At 49.7% G+C, this 11,648-nt stretch overlaps 1 protein-coding gene across 2 annotated transcripts; it reads left to right on the forward strand.

The window, feature by feature from the left end:
- The first annotated feature begins 2,035 nt into the window (after window positions 1-2,035).
- Window positions 2,036-8,190, forward strand: THPO (thrombopoietin). 2 transcript variants are annotated; one of them, XM_052643448.1, is made up of 6 exons: window positions 2,036-2,081; window positions 3,404-3,581; window positions 3,813-3,940; window positions 4,230-4,316; window positions 7,063-7,230; window positions 7,447-8,190. In XM_052643448.1, the coding sequence occupies exons 2-6, from the start codon at window positions 3,569-3,571 to the stop codon at window positions 8,107-8,109; spliced, it is 1,059 nt and encodes a 352-aa protein (XP_052499408.1). In that variant the 5' UTR covers window positions 2,036-2,081; window positions 3,404-3,568; the 3' UTR covers window positions 8,110-8,190. The 2 variants fall into 2 exon arrangements, with proteins under 2 accessions (XP_052499408.1, XP_052499400.1); XM_052643440.1 differs by having other exon boundaries at window positions 3,865-3,940.
- The last annotated feature ends 3,458 nt before the right edge of the window (window positions 8,191-11,648 follow it).

The following is an 11,648-nucleotide window of genomic DNA, read 5'->3' on the forward strand; positions in this document are numbered from 1 at the left end:
GAGCGGCCGGGAGGAGCGCGGGCGGGCGGGCGCTGACCCGGGCCGTACGCGGCTCTAGTGCCCCAGGCGCCGGCTCTGGCCCGTTTTATGCCCCGCGCCCGGCGCCCCGGCCGGGGGCCTCCTCCTCAGCAAACGGGGCGGCGGCGGCGGCTCGGCGAGGGGCCGGGCTGAGCCCGGGGGGTCCGGCCCAGCAGCAGCGGCCCGGATCGCGAGTGGGGGAGGGGAGGGAGGGGCTGGAACCGGGCAGGGGAGGAGGGAGGGGCTGTAGGGGAAGGGGGAGCGGAGGGGATAGGGGGAGGGGAGGGACCAGGGGGCGCAAAGCGGGGAGGAGAGGCGGATCTGGAGCCCCCACCACCTCCCACCCGCTGCCGGCGTCCACGGGGCAACTGGACCAGGAGGTGCATGTCCAGCCCGGGACGGGAGCCCCAGGCCACGGAGGGGCAGAGACGGCCTGAGGCCTGGGCCGGCCACTGCGCTAGGACTGAGTTCCTGCCGGAAGGATGAAGAATTGTCTTTAAGGATGACAACGGGCAGGACGGGCCCATCAACTCATCTTCGCCTGTCTCTGGGCCCACAGCACCACTCAATCCCCACACCACTCTCATTGCCCAGCCTGTGTCCCTACATCCCCTCTGAGATCTCTCCTCTTTCCTCTGTCCCTGGGATAGGAACTTAGCCAGAAACAGATGGTATCCCCTTTCTGTCTGCTAACAGCATTTCTCTCCCTACTATTACCTGTGCTCAGGCCCATCCAACCATCCTCCTCCCCAGCCTGACACACTTCCCCACCCTCTTCCTTCACCTGCGGGACCCTCTGCCTCTCCACCCTACCCACAGCCTCTTTTGTCTTACTTTCCCGGTCATGACAGCCTCCCTGCCACCTCCCACCCCCACATTCCCACCATCCTCCCAACCATCCCAGCACCCTCCTTCTTAATCTTGGGAGGCATCTGGTCTGGCTGAACTGGAGAATTCCGGGATCTAGGCCATACTCCTTAGCAGAGAGCCCCATCCTTGGGAGGAGGAGCAGGAGAGAGCCTGAGGATGAAGTGGGGGGGTGGGGGAGGAGGTGGGAATAAGGTCAGGCCCGGAGGCCCCTGAGGACAGACTGTGGGGAGAGTGGGGCTGAGGAGAAAGCAGAGGAACTAGAGCCAAGGCCAGTGGAAGAGGGGGGCCAGCAGGAGGTATTTGCGGGGGAGGTTCAGCAGCTGTCTTTCCTAAGACAGGGACACATGGGCCTGGTTATTCCTCTTGTCACATGTGGAGTGGTAGGAGATGGGAGAGAGAGAAAGACAGGGCAGGCAAAGAGGGCCCTGGCACAGAGATAAGTGGGCTTAGCCATCAGAGCCATGGGGCCCCAACAGAGGGGCACCTGAACCTGGCTTAATCCAGCACACGCACCCCCTCACCTTGAAGTCCTCTCAAATTGTCCAGACTGCTTCCTGGGAACGCTGACCCCTGACAGGGTCTTCTCTAATACAGGCAGTACCCACATTCCCACTGGCGAAGGAGGAACAAGACATGACCCCCAGGGTGTTATTGGTGATGAAAGCAGGAAAGCAACAGCCTTAACAGATTTTAGCAGCAGGTGTGTTGTCCAGGGGAAAGAAATTTGGACAGCCAGAGACCGAGAGACCCACCAGTCTAAAACCAGACCTCTGTACCTCTTCCTGAGGGGTGAAAATGTCCTGCCAGATTCCTCCTAGGAAAAAAACTGTTTCCCTCCCGTCTTCTCCCCCAGCCGGCTCCCAGATTTCCCAGCTCCTAGGAAGACACAGATCCCCCTATTCAAATCCTCCGTGTGGTATGCGTGAGTGGGAAAGCTGGGCTCCGTTAGTGAACCATGGTCCAGGCAGGGGCTCCAAGTCCTACGCAGGTGGGAGGAGAAAGCGTCACTTCCGGGGGCCATTGCTTATGTCTAGTGGCTCCCTGCTCTCTGATTGGGCAGAATTGGCCTGGGCAGGCGTGTGACCCCAGTGTCCCAGAGAGGCAGTGCCCCAACAGCCACCTGTCTTCCTACCTATCTGCTCCCCAGAGTGCTGCCTGCTCTGGACCTGAGTCCTGGAGCCCTTCTCTACCCGGTGAGTGGCAAGCCAGGTTTGGAGTTAAGTGAGGGTAGGAAGGACAGGAAAGAGGAATTGGGCTCTCTGCTGGGGGAGGGGTAGGCAAACTGGAACCTACAGGCACTGACCTTTGTCGAGAAGAGTGTGGCCTTCCCAGAATGGGAGGAGCAGGACAGAGCAGGGGTAGGGGGTGGGGTGCTGGGTTCTGAGGGACTGATAACAGACTTAGTGGAATACAGCACAGTCCTAGCTGGCCCTCAAGAAAGGGGACATGAGCCCAGGGAGAAAACAAGAAAGAAAGTGCTTTTCGGACTTAGGGAACATGGCACCGAGGTGGACACAGCCTCAACCCCCATTCATACCCAGTCATTCCTAATGAGCTTAAGAGGTTCTGAATCCTGGGGCTGGGGAAGCTGGGCCAGGCAAGCCAGGGCACAAGGAGAGGGTAATGGGAGGAGGGCTCATGAATGTTGACAGACCTACAGGAAATCCCAATATTGAATCAGGTGCAGGCCTCTTTGCACAACTTGTGAAAGAAGAAGGAAGCCATGTGGGGGGTCCTGCAAAGGAACCGGAAGGGGTCTGCAGAGGGGGCAGGGAGGAAGGTGAGGGCTATGAGACCGATATGGTGGGTGTCTAAGGTGAGGTAAGCTCTGTAAGGCAGGCATCAGCTCACCCAGCAGGTGCTCGTTCCTGGGCAACTTGCTTCAGGAAGGAAGTTCCAGAACGGTTAGCCCATCTCTTCTCCTTGAATAACCAAAGAAAAACCCCTAGAGGCTTTATGTGTTGGAGTAGATAGAAAAAGAATGAGAGATTAATTTCTCCCACATCATCTTCTCAATCTTTTAATCACCGACTTTTAGTAGTTCGGTTTAATTTTGGTCCAATTCCCCTCCTCAACCCCACTCCCCAAGCTACCCCTGGGCATATTGTACATGTTTGCTAGCTCCGGGTCCTGGCCCTGGCCCTATAGCCATTTCCAATCTTTTCTCCAGGCTTGAGCCCCAGTGCGTCCATTCTCTATCCCCATTCCAGGTTTTCTCCAACCAAACAGGCAGGGTTGCTCAGATTTTGAGGCAGTTAGATGTGTGTGTACATATTCTGTCCTGCTGCTCTTGGCGGGGGCCTGGGGCACTGGCGCCACCTCAGAGGTACTGAGGAACTCTGACAAAGAGGAGACACTGTCTGGGACAATCACAGGATGACTGGAGCAGTTGGGGCTTTAGCAGTTCTAGGCTGGTCAGCATCTCACACCCTCCCAACGGGTCTGTTCCCCTAGCCAGGCAGAGTTTCTTTTCCTTGAAACTCCATTAATTGTTCATCATTCTTGTCACTTGCAGGATAGGTTCTAAATCCTCCTCCTCCTTGGCCCACCTGTGCCCCACCTGTGCCCCGCCCCACTCTGCCCAGAAGTGCAAGAGCCCAAGCCGCCTCCATGGCCCCAGGACGGATTCAGGGGAGAGGCCCCATTCAGGGAGCCACTCCAAGCAGACAGCCTGGCCAGAATGGAGCTGACTGGTAAGAAAACCCTTGGGAGAACTAGGGCCAAATCAGAACCTGGTAGAGGGAAAAGAGACAGGAAATGTGCTGTGGTGGCGGGATGTGGGGGAGGCGACCTCAGAATAAGGTCTCTGAGCAGCAGATTCCCTGGATTTCAGGTCTGGGTCCTAAATAGGAATTTCTGGACCGCCAAACGACAATGATTTCTTCCTTATCCACCCCTTTCAACTTCACCTCTCCTCATCTAAGAATTGCTCCTCGTGGTCATCCTTCTCCTAACTGCAAGAATAACTCTGTCCAGCCCGGCTCCTCCTGCCTGTGACCCCCGACTCCTACATAAACTGCTTCGTGACTCCCATGTCCTTCACAGCAGACTGGTGAGAATCCCCAAGCACTCTCCCTTCTGCCCACTTAACTGGAGATATACCCTCACTCCCACCACTCCCTCTCACTCCCCAATCCAATCACTACCCTTCCAATATTGTCTTAGTAAGACCACCACCACCACCCCCTGATCCGATTACTACCCCTTTACAAAGATTACGGTTTATAATCAAATGCTCTCTTAAAAGCTCCGGTCTGGTTGTATTACGCATGGAAGCCTATCCTGGTAATTGGGCCACCATAACGTGCCCTCTCCACCACCCCACCAATCTTTTTCAACAGAGCCAGTGTCCAGACGTTAACCCTTTGTCCACACCTGTCCTTCTGCCTGCTGTGGACTTCAGCTTGGGAGAATGGAAAACCCAGACGGTAAGAAAGCCATCCTTTCCCTTGGTTTCCCTAATCCTGTTTTCATCTGTTTCCTACTGATTCCCATGGATTTTTCAAATTTTCTGAGCTCTCTTTTAAGAAGAGCTCCACTTCAACTTGGCCACCCTAGCCCAATATACATTCTACTATGGGGATATCTTCTGGACAAGATGATGGCTTGTGGCCCAGTATGTTAAATAGAGTCAAGGCTGACCATGAAAAGCTGGATAGAGGTCTCTTGTGGCCATGCCTTTGACCTATTTCCATTCAACCTTTCTTTTTTTAAGGCAAGAAACAGTAGTCGATTTATTTTGTAGCATACTATTAGCCTCCTTGACCTTTAAATTCAGATTTTTCCCTTTTTTCAGCTTTATTGAGATATCATGGGCATATAACATTGTGTAAGTTTAAGGCAGTATACAACGTGTTGATATAATATACATATATCATGAAATGATTAACATTAGCTAGTACCTGCATCACATCTTGTAATTAATATTTCTTATTTTTTTGGCAGCACTGCGTCATCTTTGCTGCATGGCTTTTCTCTAGTTACAGAGAGCAGGAGCTGCTCTCTAGTTGCAGTACACAGACTTCTCATTGTGGTGGCTTCTCTTGTTGTGGAGCACGGGCTCTAGGGCATGCAGGCCTAGGTAGCTGCAGCTCGAGGGCTCCAGAGCAGGAGCTCAGTAGTCGTGGCTCATGGGCTTTGTTGCCCCACAGCATGTAGGATCTGCCTGGACCAGGGATCGAACCCATGTCCCCTGCATTGGCAGGTGGATTCTTAACCACTGGACGACCGGGGGAACCCTAATATTTCTTTTTTGTGGTGAGAACATTTAAAATCTACTCTCTTAGCACATTTTATGGAGAAGGAAAAGGCAACCCCTTCCAGTATTCTTGCCTAGAGAATCCCGTGGACAGAGGAGCCTGGTGAGCTGCTGTCCATAGGGTCGCACAGAGTCGGACACGACTGAAGCAACTTAGCATGCATGCATGCATACATTGAAGAAGGAAATGGCAACCCACTCCAGTGTTCTTGCCTGGAGAATCCCACGGACAGAAGAGCCTGGTGGGCTGCCATCTATGGGGTCACACAGAGTCGGACACGACTTAAGTGACTTAGCAGCAGCAGCAGCACATTTCAAGTGCACATAATTCAGTATTATGAACTGTAATCACTGTATATTAGACCCCCAGAACTTATTCATCTTAATCTGTTCAACCTTAAGTTGGTGTGAAGAAGCAAGACGGATCTATCATCCTCTGATGACACAAAACTGGGAGGCACAGCTAAAATAACAAAAGACAGAATGAAGGTTCAAATTGCTAAACGGCTAGGTCAAAACCAAAGATGTATAGAACAGATGTATATAAAACTCTGGATGTGTGTGAAGTAACTGAATAAAATCTGCTTCCAACTTTCAGGCCACAGTGCCCCTGCTTCCCTCACATAAATTTTTAGCCCTAGAACTTACTATGAAAAAGACCTGGGAGGGTTGGATTGCCTCAAACTTAGCATTGTAATATTACTGAAGCAGCAGCTACTTAAAAAGCTAGAGATCCTAGGTGGCTTTAGATGTTTAACATCCACTTTGTAGAAACATTCCTAAAAAGCTCTATTCTGAGTGGACTGCACGTTTAAAAAAATTTTTATTGGAGTATAGTTGCTTTACAATGTTGTGTTAGTTTCCTTTGTACAGTGAAGTGAATCAGCTATACATATACATATCCCGTTTTTTGGACTTCTTCCCTTTTAGGTCACCACAGATCTTTGAATAGAGTTCCCTGTGCTATACAGTAGGTTCTCATTAGTTACCTATTTTATACATGGTATCAATAGTGTATATGTGTTAATCCCAATCTCTGAGTTCACCCCACCCCCCATTTCCCCCTTGGTATCCATAGGTTTGTTCTCTGTGTCTGTGGACTACACTTACACTACTGCACTGAGTACTAGCTATCTTCTTTTAGATGCATGCTAATTTACTCAGGGGCCCATATTAAACTAGCATGTCGAAGCAACCTGAACAGTGAGAGGTTAGAAAATACGTTACGTGAGGAATGGTTTAAAAAAATACTAAAGCTCATGTGATTGGGTTGGAGAAGAGTAGCCATCATGGTAGAGCACAGATTGCTTTAGTCTGAGACTGAAGAACCTTCTAGAAGGGAGTACTGCTGAGCAGGTCGGCTCTTCTGCCCTCAAGACACCTAGAATTCCCTTGCTTCCCTCAGGTCTTCTGGGGACCAGGCCAGGGAGGAGGGGCAATTGCTAGTGATCCTTGTAGATTCTGTTCTGCCATTTATCAGTAAGTCCCTTCCCTTCATCTTTATCATTTTTATGATGGTCTCGTATCTAAGGATGTTAAGCTTTTAAAAATCGTATGATCCTAACATTCTGTAGAAGGAAGACTGGATTTGCAGCACTAGAACCAAGAGGTAAAAGCTATAATAGGGCAGATTACAGAATAATGTAAGAATGGGAAAAAAATAAAAATAAAAAGAGCTTTTCTTACTGAAATTACGTGTTAAGAGCCAGCTGGGTTACCGGACACTGGAGTTATTCAAGCAGAGGCTGATGACCAATTGTCGGGAGACTGAAGGAATTCCTGTGCTGGGTGGGACCTAGGTCCTGTCCAGTTCTCAGCTCCTATGATTCATTCTGCTGGCTGCTCTTACAGGCTCCCCACCCGCCATTCGAATATCCTTTGAAGCTGTCTGCTTCTCTCTTCCATCTCTTTCCCAGGAGCAGACCAAAGCACAGGACGTTCTGGGAACCACGACCCTTCTGCTGGAGGCAGTGATGGCAGCGCGGGGACAGCTGGGCCCCACTTGCCTCTCATCCCTCCTGGTGCAGCTTTCTGGGCAGGTCCGTCTCCTCCTTGGGGCCCTGCAGGGCCTCCTAGGAACCCAGGTAAGTCCCCAGTCAAGGGAGTTAGAGAATATTTCTTTTCTGACTCAGTCCCCTTAGAAAATTCTGGAAATCCTGAGAGTGGAAGAGCTGACCTGCTAAGGAGTGCATCCTCCCAGTCTCAAAGCCTGGGTTCTGGCACCTTATCTTCCCCACGTAGACAGGCAGGCATGATATCTGGCCCAGGTCTCTGGCCTCAGGCCCATCCTCTGCCCTCAGCTTCCTCCACAGGGCAGGACCACAGCTCACAAGGATCCCAGCGCCATCTTCCTGAACTTCCAACAGCTGCTCCGAGGAAAGGTGCGCTTCCTGCTGCTTGTAGTGGGGCCGAGCCTCTGTGCCAAGCGGGCCCCACCCGCCACAGCTGTCCCAGGCAGCATCTCTCCATTGCTCACACTGAACAAGCTCCCAAACAGGACTTCTGGATTGTTGGAGACCAACTCCAGTGTCTCAGCCAGAACTACTGGCTTTGGACTTCCGAACAGGCTGCAAGGATTCAGAGCCAAGATTCCTGGTCTGCTGAACCAAACCTCCAGGTCCTTAGGCCAAATCCCTGGACACCTGAATGGAACACAAGGACCCTTAAGTGGAATTCATGGACTCTTTCCTGGGCCCTCACCCAGGGCCCTAGGAGCCCCGGATATTCCTCTGGGAACTTCAGACATGGGCTCCCTGCCACCCTACCTCCAGCCTGGAGATTCTCCCCCAGCCCATCCTCCCCCTGGACAATACACACTCTTCTCTCCTTCGCCCACCTCACCCATCCCCACGGTCCAGCTCCAACCCCTGCTTCCTGACCCCTCAGCCATCACACCCAACTCTTCCAGTTCTCTTCTAGTTGCAGCCCACTCTCACTTCCGGAATCTGTCTCAGGAAGAGTAAGGTACTCAGCACTGCCAATGTCAGCCTCCATGTACAGTCCCCTTACTTGTAGGAGAGGCCCTGGGAGACAACTGCAGCTATACAGGCATACCTCATTTGATTGCTCTTTGTAGATACTGTATTTTTTACAGATTGAAGGTTTGTGGCAACCCTGTGTTGTCAGATGATGGTTAGCATTTTTTAACAATAAAGTATTTTTTAATGAAGGTATGTGCATTACTTTTTTAGATTTGGTGCTATTATACACTTAATAGACCACAGTATCATGGAAACATGACTTTTATATGCACTAGGAAACCAAAAGCAAATTGTGTTATTTGCTTCCTGTGATATTCACCTTATTGTAGTGGTCTAGAACTGAATCCACAATATCCACGAGGTAGGCCTCTATCAGATTTCCTCCTTTCACCGGACACCCAAAGTCCTGGTGAAGGGGGACATGCAGGACAGAAAAAGTGTAATTTTTTACTATATGCCAAAAAACTTCAAAAGCTATTTTTTAAACCATCAATAATATTCACCAGAGCAGTTAGTTATCTCTGGTCTATTTTCTGCACAAATTTACAACTTACTAATTTTCTATATATTTTTCGTGTGATAATTCTACAAAGGCCTGACCTGGCCTAGCTTCTGAACAGAGGTAGAACTTATCTCAGGGGAAAAAAAGCCTGTGTTTTCTGCTCAGAACTAAGGTTAGTCTCTCTAGTCTCTTTACTATCATTTTTAATGGAGCTCTGATCCCCTTTTCTTAGGAGACCCTTACTCTTGAGAAATGAATGAGAGGTCTCTCAGAAAATTTCCTCCATAACAGACAAAACTGAGAGGGATTAAATAATGAAGAAACGACAGGACTCAAAGCTACCTGGAAAGTGAAGGGAAGATGTTCTTCTCATGGGCAACAGATCCCTCCCCCCCCACCCCCCACCCTGAGAGAAGCTAACAGGAAGCTCTGGAGAGCCTTACACCCCAGGTAAGGCTGTATAGATGGGGTCAGTCAAGACAAGATGAGACTTGGATGTGACAGCTGAGCAAACAGCCAGCACTTCAGCAGCTCAGCAGGAAGCTTCGCCAGGCGCGGGTTCCTGCCTCCCTCCTGTGGAGGTCAGGGGGAAATGCAGGAAGTGGCTTGAGTCAGTCTCCCAGGGCTCACACAGCAGGAGGGGCAAGTACAAGTCAAGTGCAAGTTGAAGGCTCATTTCCCAATTCCCAGAAGTATCTACTATCTGAAATGCAAACCTGTGTGACCACCATAAACTCTGCCTGGGGATGTCTAGAAAAGAAGCTAGGCTTATGGGGCTTTTTGAATAAATGTCACCTTGGTACTTAGGAAGAAGAGGTTTATATTGCCCTAAACACTCCATTGCAAAGGTCAACACTACCTCCAGAGGCTCCTGTAGGAAAGCTGTTGGAAGCTTTTCCCCTCCCACTTCAAACTCCCCAAAAGACAGCAAAAGCTACCATTAGGTAGAGAAGCCAGAAACCTAGGGTTCCAAACACCACAAAAACCCCAGGGTCATTAAAGGCATTCCAAAACAAGAGTGAAAGCCCTCATGTCAGGAACTTAATGCACATTACCTTTAACACTCACAATCCCTATAAGGTAGGTTATTAACATCTCTGCTTTACAGATGAGGAGCAAGTTCCCAGTGGTTTCATAGCCTGTGAACAGAAAAAGAAACACCCTATGCTGACTTAGTCTGGAGCCCAAATGCTCCCCAGTGTGGTGCATTGTCCAATGTATCAGTGTCTCTATTTATTGGAAGAAATTTCCAAGTCCTTAGAGAGTACACATCAACAGTTAAATGAGTTCTGAGTAGAAAACCAAAGCTCTTGGTGGGGCGACCAATTTAGGCATCTCCAGGTGTTCCCCTCACCCCACTTCCTGAACAGAACAGTTGCCATGGAGAAAAAAAAAAATCAACAAACGCACAAAGCTCAAAAGTGCTGTCCAAATCTCAGAGGGTGACAATTTCTGCATAGAAGAGAATCCGTTTATCCACACTACAAATTCCAATGTGGAGTCAAGGGAATGGTAAGCAGAAATTTTGATTTACTGAAATATTAACAGAGGCTAAATCTAATGATCAAATGAAACACTTCATGGTACATGAAAGCCAGCACCCAGTACATGAGATGCAAAAGGGACCGAAGACAAAGAAAAGTTTTCAGCACAGTCAGCTGAGACAAAGATGGCAAGGCTACAAAGAAGTACATAGCCAGAAAGCTCCAGGCATCCAGGGCTGGCATCTGACTTACCCTGGGGCAAATGCAAACAACTCATGGGCTGCTCCAGTGTAAACTAACTTGCCTCTATTGAACGTCTAACCAGTCATTCTATCTGGCTGATTCTGTCCCTTCCTCCCTTTACAGAAAAGACAAAAAATTGTTACAATGAGGACACTCTTATCTCTATTCAGCTGTATGCCAGCTCTCTTTCTTCTGCCACCCCAGGGCAGCTAGGACAGTCTGCTACCCAACAAACCATTATTGGTAATTAGGTTCCCTTTCTTATCTAAATCCATCCTTCTCCAATCCCTACAAAAAAAATTTTTTTTGACTGCATGGAAAAGGTTCTAGGATTCCATAAAAATTCACCCCAACTCAATTCATGTCCTATTTCCCTCTCCCCTCACTCTCCCCCACCCCACAGTAAAGCAAAGGAAACATCTTTTCTCCACAACCACCCCACCCATCCTTCACCCCCCTTCGGAGGCCATTCATTTTCAACCCATTTCTCTAAATACTATTCCTAACACCTCCAGTAAAGACCTGAAAATGATGGGGAAGGAAATACCCCAGGCATCCCAGCAGGACGACCAGCTCCCATGGCAAAACTGGGAAATCAAGAGACAACAGCTTAACACACACAAAAAATCTTTCTGAATTGTTACCCTGAACTTACCGGGGGAAATCAGGGTCCCATGTACTTTGAGACCACAAATGCCAGGCTGAAGACCGAGCTCAGATGCTGGAGTCCTTGCAAGCATCACCACTGCCTCAACTTAGTTCTTCCCCCTACTGTTAAATTAGTGACTGCAGTCAGGCTAGTGTATTGTCCAGGGCACTGGCACTGAACTGCCAACCTAATTGGTATTGCTGCCCTGTCCATTTCACTGGTCTATGTGGCAGCTCTCTGTTCAGTGTCACTGGTGAAAACCACCGCCACTTACCCTCCCTCCAGGTCACCACTAGAATGTAGAGCAGAGCTAGCTCATCCACTTGCTTCCACAACCACCAGATCGTTCTTGCTCTCATCTTCAGAGTCGTGTCCCATGTTTGTCTCTAAAAGCCTCATCTCAAAGCTTCCATAAAAATGATGAATGCATCCAGGCTACGCAGGCAACACATTCAAGTCAACATGATCTGACTTCCTGAGAGACTGAAAGTGTTGGAAGAACATAAGCAAGGCTCCTTGCCTATTCAAAATTCTGTGCCAAATGGGTGGTGCCCTCAGGAGCCAAAAGCACAACACTTTCTCTCCCACACAGAAAATCACCTTGGAGGGGAAATGCTGGGGATGGTCAGCCAGGAGCCTGAGA

The sequence above is a fragment of the Budorcas taxicolor genome, chromosome 1, assembly GCF_023091745.1.
Source record: "Budorcas taxicolor isolate Tak-1 chromosome 1, Takin1.1, whole genome shotgun sequence".
Taxonomy (NCBI): domain Eukaryota; kingdom Metazoa; phylum Chordata; class Mammalia; order Artiodactyla; family Bovidae; genus Budorcas; species Budorcas taxicolor.